The sequence below is a fragment of the Chiloscyllium plagiosum genome, chromosome 15 (assembly GCF_004010195.1).
Source record: "Chiloscyllium plagiosum isolate BGI_BamShark_2017 chromosome 15, ASM401019v2, whole genome shotgun sequence".
Taxonomy (NCBI): Eukaryota; Metazoa; Chordata; class Chondrichthyes; order Orectolobiformes; family Hemiscylliidae; genus Chiloscyllium; species Chiloscyllium plagiosum.
This window is the reverse complement of record NC_057724.1, coordinates 63,433,415-63,446,247: the sequence shown is the minus strand read 5'-3', so window position 1 is coordinate 63,446,247 and position 12,833 is coordinate 63,433,415. Positions and strand designations below refer to the sequence as shown.

Sequence of the window (12,833 nt, the reverse complement as noted above, 5' to 3'; positions counted from 1 at the left end):
CCTGGACTTTCAGAAAGCTTTTGATAAAGTCCCACATAGGAGGTTAGTGAGCATGGTATTGGGGGCAAAGTACTAACTTGGATTGAAAGTTGGTTGGCTGATAGGAAACAAAGAATAGTGATAAACGGCTCCATTTCCGTTCAGGGATCAGTACTAGGACCGCAGCTTTTTACAATATATGTTAATGATATAGAAGATGGTATTAGCAATAACATTAGCAAATTTGCTGATGATATGAAGCTGGGTGGCAGGGTGAAATGTGATGAGCATGTTAGAAGATTACAGGGTGACCTGGACAAGTGAGGTGAGTGGTCAGATGCATGGCAGATGCAGTTTAATGTGGATAAATGTATGGTTATTCACTTTGGTGGCAAGAACAGGAAGGCAGATTGCTACCTAAATGGTATCAATTTAGGTAAAGGGGCAGTACAGAGGGATCTGGGTGTTCTTGTACACCAGTCAATGAAGGTAAGCATGCAGGTACAGCAGGTAGTGAAGAAGGCTAATAGCATGCCAGCCTTCATAACAAGAGGGATTGAGTATAGAAGCAAAGAGGTTCTTCTGCAGCTGTACAGGGCCCTGTACATTTCCTCTCTCTGTCTCTGTTTCTTGGTCAATAAATGCTCTATTGTCCTGTTGATTAAGCTGCGGACTCTGTTCTGCAGGATAACACTCAGTAAACAGTTTCTCTGAGCTTTCATAATTTATTTCAAGGTGCAAGTGTCTAAAGGAGATTAAAGATTCAAAATAAGTAATGTCTCACATATTTATTATAATATAGGTTACATTACAGAAAAGTCAAACAACAAAAGTGCAGGTTCAGTGCCATGCTTAACCACACCGGAAAGCTCAAACAACAATGAGTCAAACCTTTCTCAGTGCACTATTTTGAGCACTAATTTGTTATGAAGAATAAAACTAAGATTGGTTTTACCTTTCGGTCTAAAACACTGATTGGTTATTCACATTTGAGATAGATAAAAGTCCTTGCTGGAATCCCAACTCAGATTTACCTCTTAACATTTTATTCTGGCTTGTGAACTTTCACAACTAACTTTCACAGAAGGTACAGGTTCTCTGGGGAAGTCATAAAAACTAGAGGACATGTTGTGCCTGGACTTCCAGTATTCCTTTCCACAAAGACCTACATGAAGAACTATGCGTGGGATCATGGGTACCTTCATTTTTAATGTACTAAACCATGGATTTTTGTTCTGATCTTCACTGATTCAGATTTACATATATGGCACAGTTCAAAATCACAATGTAAGTTTTTAGATTAGATTACTTACAGTGTGGAAACAGACCCTTCGGCCCAACAAGTCCACGCCGACGCATAACCCACCCAGACCCACTCCCCTACACCTAATACTACGGGCAATTTAGCATGGCCAATTCACCTAACCTGCACATTATTGGACTGTGGGAGGAAACCAGAGCACCTGGAGGAAACCCACGCAGACACGGGGAGAATGTGCAAACTGCACACAGTCAGTCGCCTGAGGCAGGAATTGAACCCGGGTCTCTGGCGCTGTGAGGTAGCAGTGCTAACCACTGTGCCACCGTGCCGCCCAAGTTGGTCAAATTTGCAAGCACCACTAGTTTGGAAAGGCAGTCTATAGGTTCCTTATGGGAGGATGAGTTGAATGGTCTTTTATGCTCAAGATAAATAATTGCAATAATCATTTTTGAAATATCAACAATGCTGTTTTTTAAAACATATGTTTTGAAAACATTTCTAAGATAAAGGTGAAAATATCAATGAAAAGTAAAATTTTGATCCTTCCTTCCTCCTCATACTAAACTAAATGATGACCATTTGTAAACAAGACAGAGTTAAAAATCACACAACACCAGGTTATAGCCCAATAGGTTTATTTAGAAGCATGAGCTTTCAGAGGAGCAGTACTCCGAGAGCTAGTGTTTCCAAAACAACCTGTTCGACTATAACCCGATAATGTGTGATTTTTAACTTTGTCCACCCCAGTCCAACACCGGCTCCTCCAAATTACTATAAACTAAACAAGGAATACTTGTCTCCCTTAATGCTATAAATTACAAGATTTAAATCCAAGATCCAGATATTAATGCAAATTATTCTCGGATTAAACCAATACTGGGAAACAAGTTGTTAATAAGCATCTTTGATGCCTGATTTTACATGTGGCCACAGAGGCAGTTAGTAAAAAAAAATTTGATTGATTTGTGCACTTAACCATGCAATCTGATCTGAGTCCATAATACTCACGTATATATATTTGTTTTGACCAAGTAACACGGACACAACAGAACATGATTCAAAGCTTTAAGAATAATTTTGAACCATCTAAATATATGTTGTTCATAAGACTGCTTGGTGAGAACTGCAGTAACTCAATGCAACAATAAATAAACTGACAACATTCAATGTACAGTTTCAGCAAAACGCACCAGTCAGCTAATAAAGCATAGATTTTCACCAGATTACACCAATATTTTCCAAACTACATACAATAATTTAAGAATTCTTTAAAACTTTTCAACCATTTCTCAAAATCTCCTGGGAGACTGGATCATTCTTAAATGCCTATCAATCTTACTTGTACAGATCTCAATAAAAAGGAGTACAATGGTGTACTGATTAAATTGTTGGTTTGATAATCTAGAGACTTGGATAAGTAATGAGTTCCAATTTAGGAATGTGAATTCAGATCCTTGTAAAAACATGGGAATAGTCGAAGATGATGCTGGTATCAGTAAAAAGTGTGTGTGAAGTTGGATTGTTATAAAATCACACTGATTACAGTCATTCAGTGATGGTAGGTACCTGCTTTGTAACGGATCAGATCTCTGATATTACCATGTGGTTGTATCTAACCATTACAGTTCTGGCCATCAACACTTACTCAGGGAAAACAAGTGATGGCTACTAAATGCCAGCTTGGCCAGAGATGCTTATATTGGAAGAATGATGTTTTAAAGGTTGGAAGACCCTCCACATACTCTAATTATTGACATTAGCTTTTAAAATGCCCTGCCTTTCCAGATTAGTTTACAGTCACAATAGGTTCGACAATGGAAATATCGGTCCTTGCTGAGTTGGTGTTAAACCTCAAGTTTTGAGCTTGATTGTTTCTCTTTTGGCTTCTGTCTTCAATCCATGCCTGCCTGTAGGGAGGAGATACACAAGGAAGGGGTTGTGAGTGGGTGACCCTTTGCCTTTTGCACATGTCCAGCAAGGATTTAAGTTCACCTCGAAAATTTGCATTAAGCCAGCAATAGATGAAGGGATTGTAGCAAGTACTGCTCATGGCGAACCAATGGAAAGCAAAATATATGGCATTGTTGGTGTTGATGGCCTTGCTGGAGATGAGTACAACATAACAGTTCAGGGGAAACCAACAGACGGCAAATACTACCACCACGAGCATCAGCATCTTCAGGGTCATTATCTTCTTGCGTCTGTGAGCAAAATACTGCTCTACAGTGATGTCTCCAATAGCATTCCGCAGCCAGAGCTTCTTTGCCACAGTTGTGTAGGCTACAGTTATAATCAGAAGCGGCAAAACATACAGGAGAATGAAAGTCGACAAGTCCATGTACTTCCAGTACAGATCAGCTGGCTGCGGGAAATTGTGGAGACATAAACTTCGCACTTTTTCTTTCCTGGAACATAAAAAAGATGAGTGATTTCCTTCATGATAACGAAGTAGGCAGTAGCACAACGTGGGCGATATCATGTAATCTACAGTGATTGAATCCAATGATCGCAAATAAATTTCTGTCCACAATGAATGCTCACATTAATGTGACTTCAAATCTCTCATCATATGATCACACGAGGATGCTACTGAATGGAAATGAGAGCCTGGGCTGTCAACTATGCTTTTAGCTTTAGTTCTAAGTTTTGATTAATTAGCAACTCACTGATTACTCTACTCAATATTATTCAATTAATGTCAAAATGTGTGTCGTTGGATAAGCACAGCCGATCAGGTAGCGTGTAAGGAGCAGGAGAGGCGACGTTTTGAGCATAAGCTCTTCATCAGGCATTCCTGATGAAGAGCTTATGTTCCAAACGTCGAGTCGCCTGTGCCTCGGATGCTGCCTGACTGCCTGTGCTTTTCCAATGCCACACGCTTTGACTCTGATCTCCAGCATCTGCAGTCCTCACTTTTTCCATTGTTCAATTAGTGCCAACTAGTGCCATGTGTCAGCCTCGGCACAGTGACAACACTCTCACCTCTTGCTCAAAGAGTGTAGGTCCAGCACCCAGTGCAGAGACTTGAGGACATATCCTCAACTGATGGGGCCATACTTTTTTTTGGGTGGAATATTAGGTAGAGGCTGTCATCGTGATACAATTTGAAGAACAGCACTGCAGTTTTCCCAAACTTTTGCCAAACATTTACCCCTCAGCTGACATCTAAAATAGATAATCAGGTAATTAATTTCATCATTGTTTGTGATATTGTGCCAGTGTTTAACTTGCCCGCATGTTTTCTGCAATATTGAAATACCTCAAAAGGGAAAAAAAATGGCTGTGCAGTGCTTTGAGGTGCCTAAAAGTTGTGAAAGGCGCTATATAAAATATTTTCAGTATGGTTCATCAAGAGCTTTAATATGTTTTCAATTCTGTCCTCTCCTCTGTTATCAGAAGGTATGAATTATTTGCTGATGTTCAAGTTCTGGGGAACTAGATGCCATCATCAGTTAGTTTTGTTTATGTGTGAGCCTAGATCGCAATAACAATAAAGAGGTTATTTAGCCAACACCAGCTCTGTTCTCTGTTCTCCAAATCATTTGTCTGCACGTGTTTGCTTTCCAGGAATGTTACCAATATGGCTATTACATTGGCATCCATCTGGCAATGTGGAACATTATCCAGGTTTGTTCTATGCACAAAAAGCAGATCAAAGCCAATCTGGCCATTTACTGACCCATTGGTCGTCTCTCAAATGTCAAAGTTACAGAAGTTTTCACAGACAGTGCTATCAGGCCACACTTACAAAGCAATGCTCACTGATACTCAGTTTACATTCCACTCAGCTTTGGTCCAAACATGGACGCTAGAGTTGGGTTCAAGCATTGAGCTAAGAGTGACTGCCCTTGACAATAACGCAGCAATTGACTTAATTTTGACAAGCAGGGGCCCTAGATATTTTCTAATTAGTCTGTTCAGCAGAGATGTTATTGCACACCTCAGAAGCAAATGGGATTTGGACATGGGCCTCACCAACAAAGGAAAGAACATCAAATTCTCTCTTCTTTAACTGATTTCTGGAACCATTCTTGTAAACCTTTTCTGCACGCTGTCCAATTTGTTCACAAGTGCAGCACCCTGTACTGTACATGATACTCCAGCTGATGTCTGACTAGCAGTTTATACAAATTCAGCAGTACCCCATTGCTCCTGTCCCCTCTTCGGCAATAAAGGATTCTGTATGCTGTTATAACTGATCGCTGTACCTGCTCCAGCACAACTTTTAGCACAGTACCATTTATTGTGTTTTGTTCCTCTATGTTCTTTCTACCAGAAGGTAGCATTTCACACATCTGAAATAAAATCAGAAAATGCTGAAAAAGTATTCAGTAGATCTGGCAGTATCTGGCCTCTGCTTCTCACTTCATAGATATTGCCAAATCTACCCTGTGAATTGCAACATTTTTTTTGCTTTAATTTATTATGATGATAAACTTGGATCATCTGAGAAATATCAACAACCCACTGTGCTGGATGTTGTCCCAAATCTTAACAACTTGTTCTTGACACTCTCTTCCTATTTCCTACAGCTCTCAATTTTCTCCTCTGTGACTCCCAAAGATTGGTAATGCACTGAAGCTTAGCATGCTCTTTCTGCGTATATATGAGCTTATAAAAATTATACTTCAATTGCATCTGGTCTTACTTCTGTGGCAATTTTGTTTGACTGAACAGAAAATACATGGAGAAAGGAATTGGCATACTCTCCATATGCTTTCGGATGGATGCCTGCATCTATAACATAGTGATCAGCTTTCAAGTGCAGGCAAGCATTCTTTCTTTAGGCAACTATGGCTGACCCTTAATTCAGGAAATGTACACAATGATGTGTTTCATAGAATCCCTATAGTGTGGAAACAGGCCATTCGGCCCAACAAGTCCCTGACCCTCCAAAGAGTAACCCACTGAGACCCATTCCCCTACATGTATTCCTGACTAATGTACCTAGCCTACACATCCTGAACACTATGGGCAATTTAGCATGGCCAATACACCTAACCTGCACATTTTTGGATTGTGGGAGGAAACCGGAGTACCCAAAGAAAACCCACACAGACACAGGGAAAATGTGCAAACTCCACACAGTGGAGAATGGAATCGAACCTGGGCCCCTGGTGCTGTGAGGCAGCAGTGCTAACCACTGAGCCACCATATGAGGGGAAAAATATACCCTCATGATTCCAGATATTCCTTATGCATTTAAAGTTGTTACATTCACCCACTTACTTACACTGCAAAGATATGTTAAGTAGTGGTATAAGTTAGCTCTATATCATGCTTTCTAATACCATCAAATTTGTGCCTTCATTTAACATGACCAACATGATAGGTAATTAATGGATGGTGGAGGTAGTGTGACTGTCCTGGTCAACTCCTTCCATTGTGCCTGGACAACTCGACGGATGGGGCATCCTCTTTTGCTGCCTTCTTAACCTTATTTCCATTAATCATTCCTCCACCACCACCATTTGAAGACGTGGGAGCTCTTCCTACTGTTGAAACCTTTCCTCTCGAACAGTGTGCTCATGTCAATTCTTGTGACCTTTCACCTGCTGTGGTATACTTTCTGAATTACAAAATGCCCAGGATCCTCTTAAATCTGGCACTGTGACCTGAAGGATTACTAAAATACATCTTTGTTGGATGAATAAGGGACTTACTGCTGTCTTGGATCTTTACTTAAAATATTAAGAAGATTCTTATGTCTGTTTTTGGTTAACTGTCAATTCTATCGAGTTAACTAGTGTTTCTCTCCATGAGGCCTACTATGTTTTCTCATATTATTATAACAAACTTGTCTTTTTATCTACTTACCATGCCCTCATGGACCCCCTGTTGTTAGATGCCAGCTGAATTGTGTTACTCACTATACCCCAAAGAACAAAGAAAATTTACAGCCCAGGAACAGGACCTTTGGCCCTCCAAGCCTGAGCCGATCCAAATCCACTGTCTAAACCTGTCACCTAATTCCTAAGCATCTGTATCCCTCTGCTCCCCATCTACTCATGCATCTGTCCAGACGCACCTCAAATGAATCTACCGTGCTTGCCTCGACTACCTCTGCTGGCAACGCTTTCCAGGCATCTACCACCCTCTGTGTAAAGTACTTGCCGCATGTATTCCCCTTAAACTTTTCACCTTGAAAGCGTGACCTCTCATTATTGAATCCTTCACCCTAGGAAAAAGCTTATCTCTATCTACCCTGTCTATACCCTTCATGATTTTGTAGACCTCAATCAGGTACCCCTCAATCTCCTTTTTTCTAGTGAAAACAAACCTAACCTAATCAGCCTCTCTTCATAGCTAGCACCTTCCATACCAGGCAACATCCTCGTAAACCTTCTCTGCACCCTCTCCAAAGCATCCACATCCTTTTGGTAATGTGGCGACCAGAATTGCACACCGTATTCTAAATGTGACCAAACCAATGTCTTGTACAAATTTAACATGACCTGCCAGCTCTTATACTCAATACCCCATCCTATGAAGGCAAGCATACTATATGCTTTCTTGACCACTCTGTGGAGCAACCTTCAGGGTACAATGGACCTGCACTCCCAGATCTCTCTGCTCATCAACTTTTCCCAATGCTCTTCCATTTACTGTATAATTCGCTCTAGAATTAGACTTCCCAAAATGCATCACCTCACATTTGCCTGGATTGAACTCCATCTGCCACTTCTCCGCCCAACACTCCAGTCTATCTATATTCTCCTATACTCTTTGACAGTCTCCTATGCTTTCTGCTACACCACCAATCTTCGTGTCATCTGCAAACTTGCTGATCATACCAAAAGTGCCCTCTTCCAGATCATTTATGTATAACACAAACAACAGTGGCCCTGCACTGACCCCTGTGGAACACCACATAATATGTGCCCTCAGTGTGGCAGATATGGGGAAGCCGGTGTGCCACTTTGCAGACAGGGAGCAGAGGACCCTGCTGGATGAGGTGGTGCAGAGAAAGGGATGTCCTCTTGCTCCAGGACTGACAGAAAATGCAAAGCCAGCCCGGTCCGAGGGTACCAGCAGTCTCAGCCATCTGGAGATATGAAGTAAGGTTTCAGTGATCTTCACTGCACGGCCTGGGTTAAGTGCCAACATCTTCTCTTCATACTCACTCTCTCTGCTACTTCACTCACATCCCCCTCAGGCTGGTGATCTATCCTTCTCACGATTACAGAGAGTATCTTATTTCACTCGTTGTCAACCTCTGCAAACCCCATCCCTTCTAATCCTAAATGGCCTCTGCACTGCCTACTCACTCACTCAGCAGATAGCGTTCAGCACCAATAGCTGTTGCAGCTGGGTTCATCCCACTCAATCTTTTCTCTTAACCTTGGAAAAAAGAGCTCACAGTGGGGCAGAGAGAGTCAAGATTAAAGATCAGCAGCCCGTTATAAAAGTTTATAATATCCTGAGGGGCATAGATAACGTGAAGAGCAAGGCTCTTTTCCCTGAGGTGGGGGAGTTCAAAACTAGAATGCATATTTTTATGGTGAGAGGAGAAAAGAAACGAGGGACAACTTTTTCTTATAGACAGCAGTTAGTGTGTGAGATGAACTACCAGAGGAAGAGGTGGATGCAGGTCCAGTTACAACATTTGAAAGACATTTGGATAAGTACATGAATAGGAAAGGTTGAGAGGGATATGGGCCAAACACAGACAGGTGGGATTGCAGAACAACCTCGATTATCAGAACGAGATAGGCGGAGAGCATTTAGATCAGATAACACTCAGGGTTCCCGTAGTGGCGGTAATAGCAGGGACAGTGTTCCCGAGGTGACAGTAAAAGCAGGAACAGGGTTCCCGTGGTGATGGCAATAGCAGGGACAGTGTTCCTGTGGTGGCTGCTGTAGCAGGGATAGTGTTCCTGTGGTGATGGCAATAGCAGGGACAGTGTTCCCGTGGTGATGGCAATAGCAGGGACAGTGTTCCCATGGTGGCTGCAGTGGCAGGGACAGTGTTCCCGTGGTGATGGCAATAGCAGGGACAGTGTTCCCATGGTGGCTGCAGTAGCAGGGACAGTGTTCCCATGGTGGCTGCAGTAGCAGGGACAGTGTTCCCGTGGTGGCTGCAGTGGCAGGGACAGTGTTCCCGTGGTGGCTGCAGTGGCAGGGACAGTGTTCCCGTGGTGGCTGCAGTAGCAGGGACAGTGTTCCCGTGGTGGCTGCAGTGGCAGGGACAGTGTTCCCGAGGTGACAGTAATAGCAGCAACAGGGTTCCCGAGGTGACAGTAATAGCAGGAACAGGGTTCCAGTGGTGATGGCAATAGCAGGAACAATAGCAGCTCTCGCTGTGCTTTTATTTAAATTTAATAAAATTTTTATGAGACTTTGAGATGTTGTTCAGCTAATCCGAAATTTGGATAGTTGATGTTTGGATAACTGCAGTTGTTTTGTACTTAAGTTTGGGAACATGGTCAGCGTTGGACCGAAGGGTCTGATTCCATGCTCTATGACTCAATGTATAATTCCTCAGCTCATAGGTTGAGAGCACCTATCCTTGACCACCACAAGTGATTAACTGTGCCCAAGCTACCTGACTGATATCCAAGTCTGTGCTTGACGTCCTCTACCAGGCCCTCCTGCCTGAAGGCTGTCGCTCTAAACTTGAGTCAATTCTGCTGTATTGGAGAAAGAGTATTAGGAGCCTTGAAGCGCAGTGTCATTCTCACCGTGCTTGTCCAGGTGCACAATGGGCCTTTGAAGATGGTGGAAGGGGGTGCTGATGAATTCTGGGATTTCTGCTGTGTGGTGAGTTGTTTGGGAATTACACGTGACAAGCTGGGGCTGGAAGCGGACATGACAGACACGACAGGGGCGGTGTAGATAACTAATGTGGCGTGTTTGGAAGATGCGAAGAGAGAACTCAATGGGCCTCATGGGTGAAGCCCATGTAAAAAACTCTTGCAACTAAATCTTATTCAAACAAATGTAAGATACAACCCTGGCAATCAAAGCTTTGGCCTCTTGTCTGCATAGTTTCCTATCTCCTCAAGTAGAGCAACAGAAATGGACCTCTCTAACTTCAAACAATGTTGATCTTGCTTTGTGCACCTCCTCTGCAGCCATAACCTTGTATGCCTTGCTCTGTCTAAGCACCCTGTGATCTGTATGTCCTTGTTTACTATGATTTGCCTGTACTGCTCGCAAAACAAAGCTCTACACTGTATTTATGTACATGTGACTACAATAAATCAAATCAAATATTTACAGGTGGCTCAGGAAAATAAGGAGCTAAATTCAGCAGATATTGAAATTTAAATCCCTACACAAAACAAAGCTTATCTAAGTGGTATAGTGCTCATTCATTTATGTCACTTAGACCAACTTCCTTGGTCTGGTTATCACTATTCATTGTTTGAAAATAAACAAAAATGAAAACAAGGTTGATCATGGCCCAGATTTTGTGGACAGTGAATTGACCACAAAATGATCTTTGTGATGTAGCATTCTGGTTTCTCAACACCAGTTTAATTCTGGCACAAAGTCAAGGTGAATACCAGGTGTTGAGGAACAATGATATCTCTAAAGTTGAGTAGTCAAACACAATGAAGAATTCTCACAGACAGCAAATGAGAAAGTGAGATATTCTAATTAGCTTCATAGTTAAATACATTTTACGCAGAGTAAAATAAACAGATTGTATTATACAGATTAGAATTTGACGCATCATTAACAAATTTAGAAAAAATAATTACATTAAAGGGTTATGCAAGGTTTATCATGATGGAAAACTTTGTCATTACATAAATAAAAGATTAATTTTCTAGGTCTAGGAAAATTATTCAGTACCAATTATAATGTCATACATAATTAAAAACTCAGCAGAAATGTATTAGAGATGTGGCTTTTTAAGGCTTGCATTGTAATATTACAACTAAAATGGGATGTTCTTGTCAATTCAGTGATTTCTAAATCTGTAGTCTCCAGTCTCTTTAACAACACACCCAGTGGAGGAGAAGGCAATTGCTGGTAGTAGATTCTACGCATGTTTCAGTGCTGAAAGTTATAATCAGCTTCACAGGCTAATGATTGCAAAGTCCGACAGTTTCACTTCATCATATTAAAAAAAACTTGACCCAGAGTTATGTGTGTCTACGTGAAATGTAATAAACTAAAAGCAGTAAATATTTCCTGGCTGGTTTCACTCTCTGGCTCACCTGTATTCGACTCTGAACAGCTTCTGGTAGATCGCATGTGGAAGGGAGAAGCAGGTTGCCATGATCCAAATGACAATGATACAGATGACTCCTTTAACTGTCGACATCCTGGGTTTCAATGGGTGCATAATAACCTGTGCAAAACAATACAGGGGGGAGTCAGAACATTCCAACATTTATCCCAAATAACCTACGAGGACATATGCAACTTATCACCTGTGTGCACAGCTTCCAGTTTGAGTGAAAGTACTTTCTCTGCCTACAATCTTCTCTCTTATTGTTAAGGATGATGTGGAGGTGCTGGTGTTAGACTGGGGTGGACAAGGTCAGAAGTCATACGACACCAGGTTATAATCCAACAGGTTTATTTGAAATCACAAGCATTTGGACCGCTGCTCCTTCATCAGGTGAAAGAGTAACACTCTGAAAGCTCGTGATTTCAAATAAATCTGATGGACGGCAACCTGGTGTCATGTGACTTCTGGTATTGTTAAAGACATCATTCTGGGTCACAGTTCCAAAGGTGTCAACTACCAGTGGGATCCTTTACCCAACTGATATCCTTCTTTTGTCTGGGAAATGAACAGCATTTATGGGCGGTACAGTGGCACAGTGGCTAGCACTGCTGCCTAACAGTGCCAGAGACCCGGGTTCAATTCCCGCCTCAGCCAATTGTCTGTGTGGAGTTTGCATATTCTCCCTGTGTCTGCGTGGGTTTCCTCCGGCTGATCCGGTTTCCTTCCACAGTCCAAAGATGTGCAGGTTAGGTGAATTGGCCATGCTAAATTGCCGGTTATGTTAGGTGAAGGGGTAAATGGAGGGGAATAGGTCTGGGTGGGTTGCTCTTCGGAGGGTTGGTGTGGACTTGTTGGGCCGAAGGGCCTGTTTATACACTGTAAGTAATCAAAGCATCAGACAACTTGGCCAGATAGAACCTCATAGACAATAGGCATTAGTCAAGATTCACATGCATGAATATAGAAACAATGAGGGATGGCAGGCTCGGGATCCAGTTATAAAAGACTCCCAAATACTTGTGGAGTAGGAAGTAATCATGAAATCACTGCAAGAAAGCAAAATGTAAGAAGTTAATTCGATAGTTTTTACAGAGGAAATAAAACTTTGGAGGAGAAAATAATTGTAATTGTCCATAGCAACAATGAAGAGATCCAGTCAGACTTTTTTTATTGCAGAAGCAGAAGAAATTAAAAATTGTACTTTTCATGATATGTGTTTGTTCTCTTTTCCAATTTGTAGATGCTGCTGGATTTGTTCGGATTTACTGATAGACCACGTCATGGAATGTGGTCAAGCACTTCAATAAAGATCACAATTGTTTCAAACATAAAAGGGTGCTGCTTAGAGCCAATGATCTCGCTAAGCTGTACAAAGCTATTCAGTCCCCACTTAAAATAATATTTATA

The 12,833-nt window shown here is 41.8% G+C and overlaps 1 protein-coding gene across 1 annotated transcript in view; it reads right to left on the bottom strand.

The window, feature by feature from the left end:
* Positions 1-1,942: 1,942 nt before the first annotated feature.
* LOC122557388 (probable G-protein coupled receptor 83) overlaps positions 1,943-12,833 on the bottom strand; it is a 28,415-nt gene continuing 17,524 nt past the window's right edge. Inside the window, exons 3-4 of the mRNA XM_043705047.1 lie at positions 11,410-11,543; positions 1,943-3,645 (exon numbers count right to left, since the gene is read on the bottom strand). Of these exons, the coding sequence (XP_043560982.1) occupies positions 3,027-3,645; positions 11,410-11,543 (753 nt within the window). The 3' untranslated portion in view covers positions 1,943-3,026. The remainder of the gene's footprint in view (positions 3,646-11,409; positions 11,544-12,833) is intronic.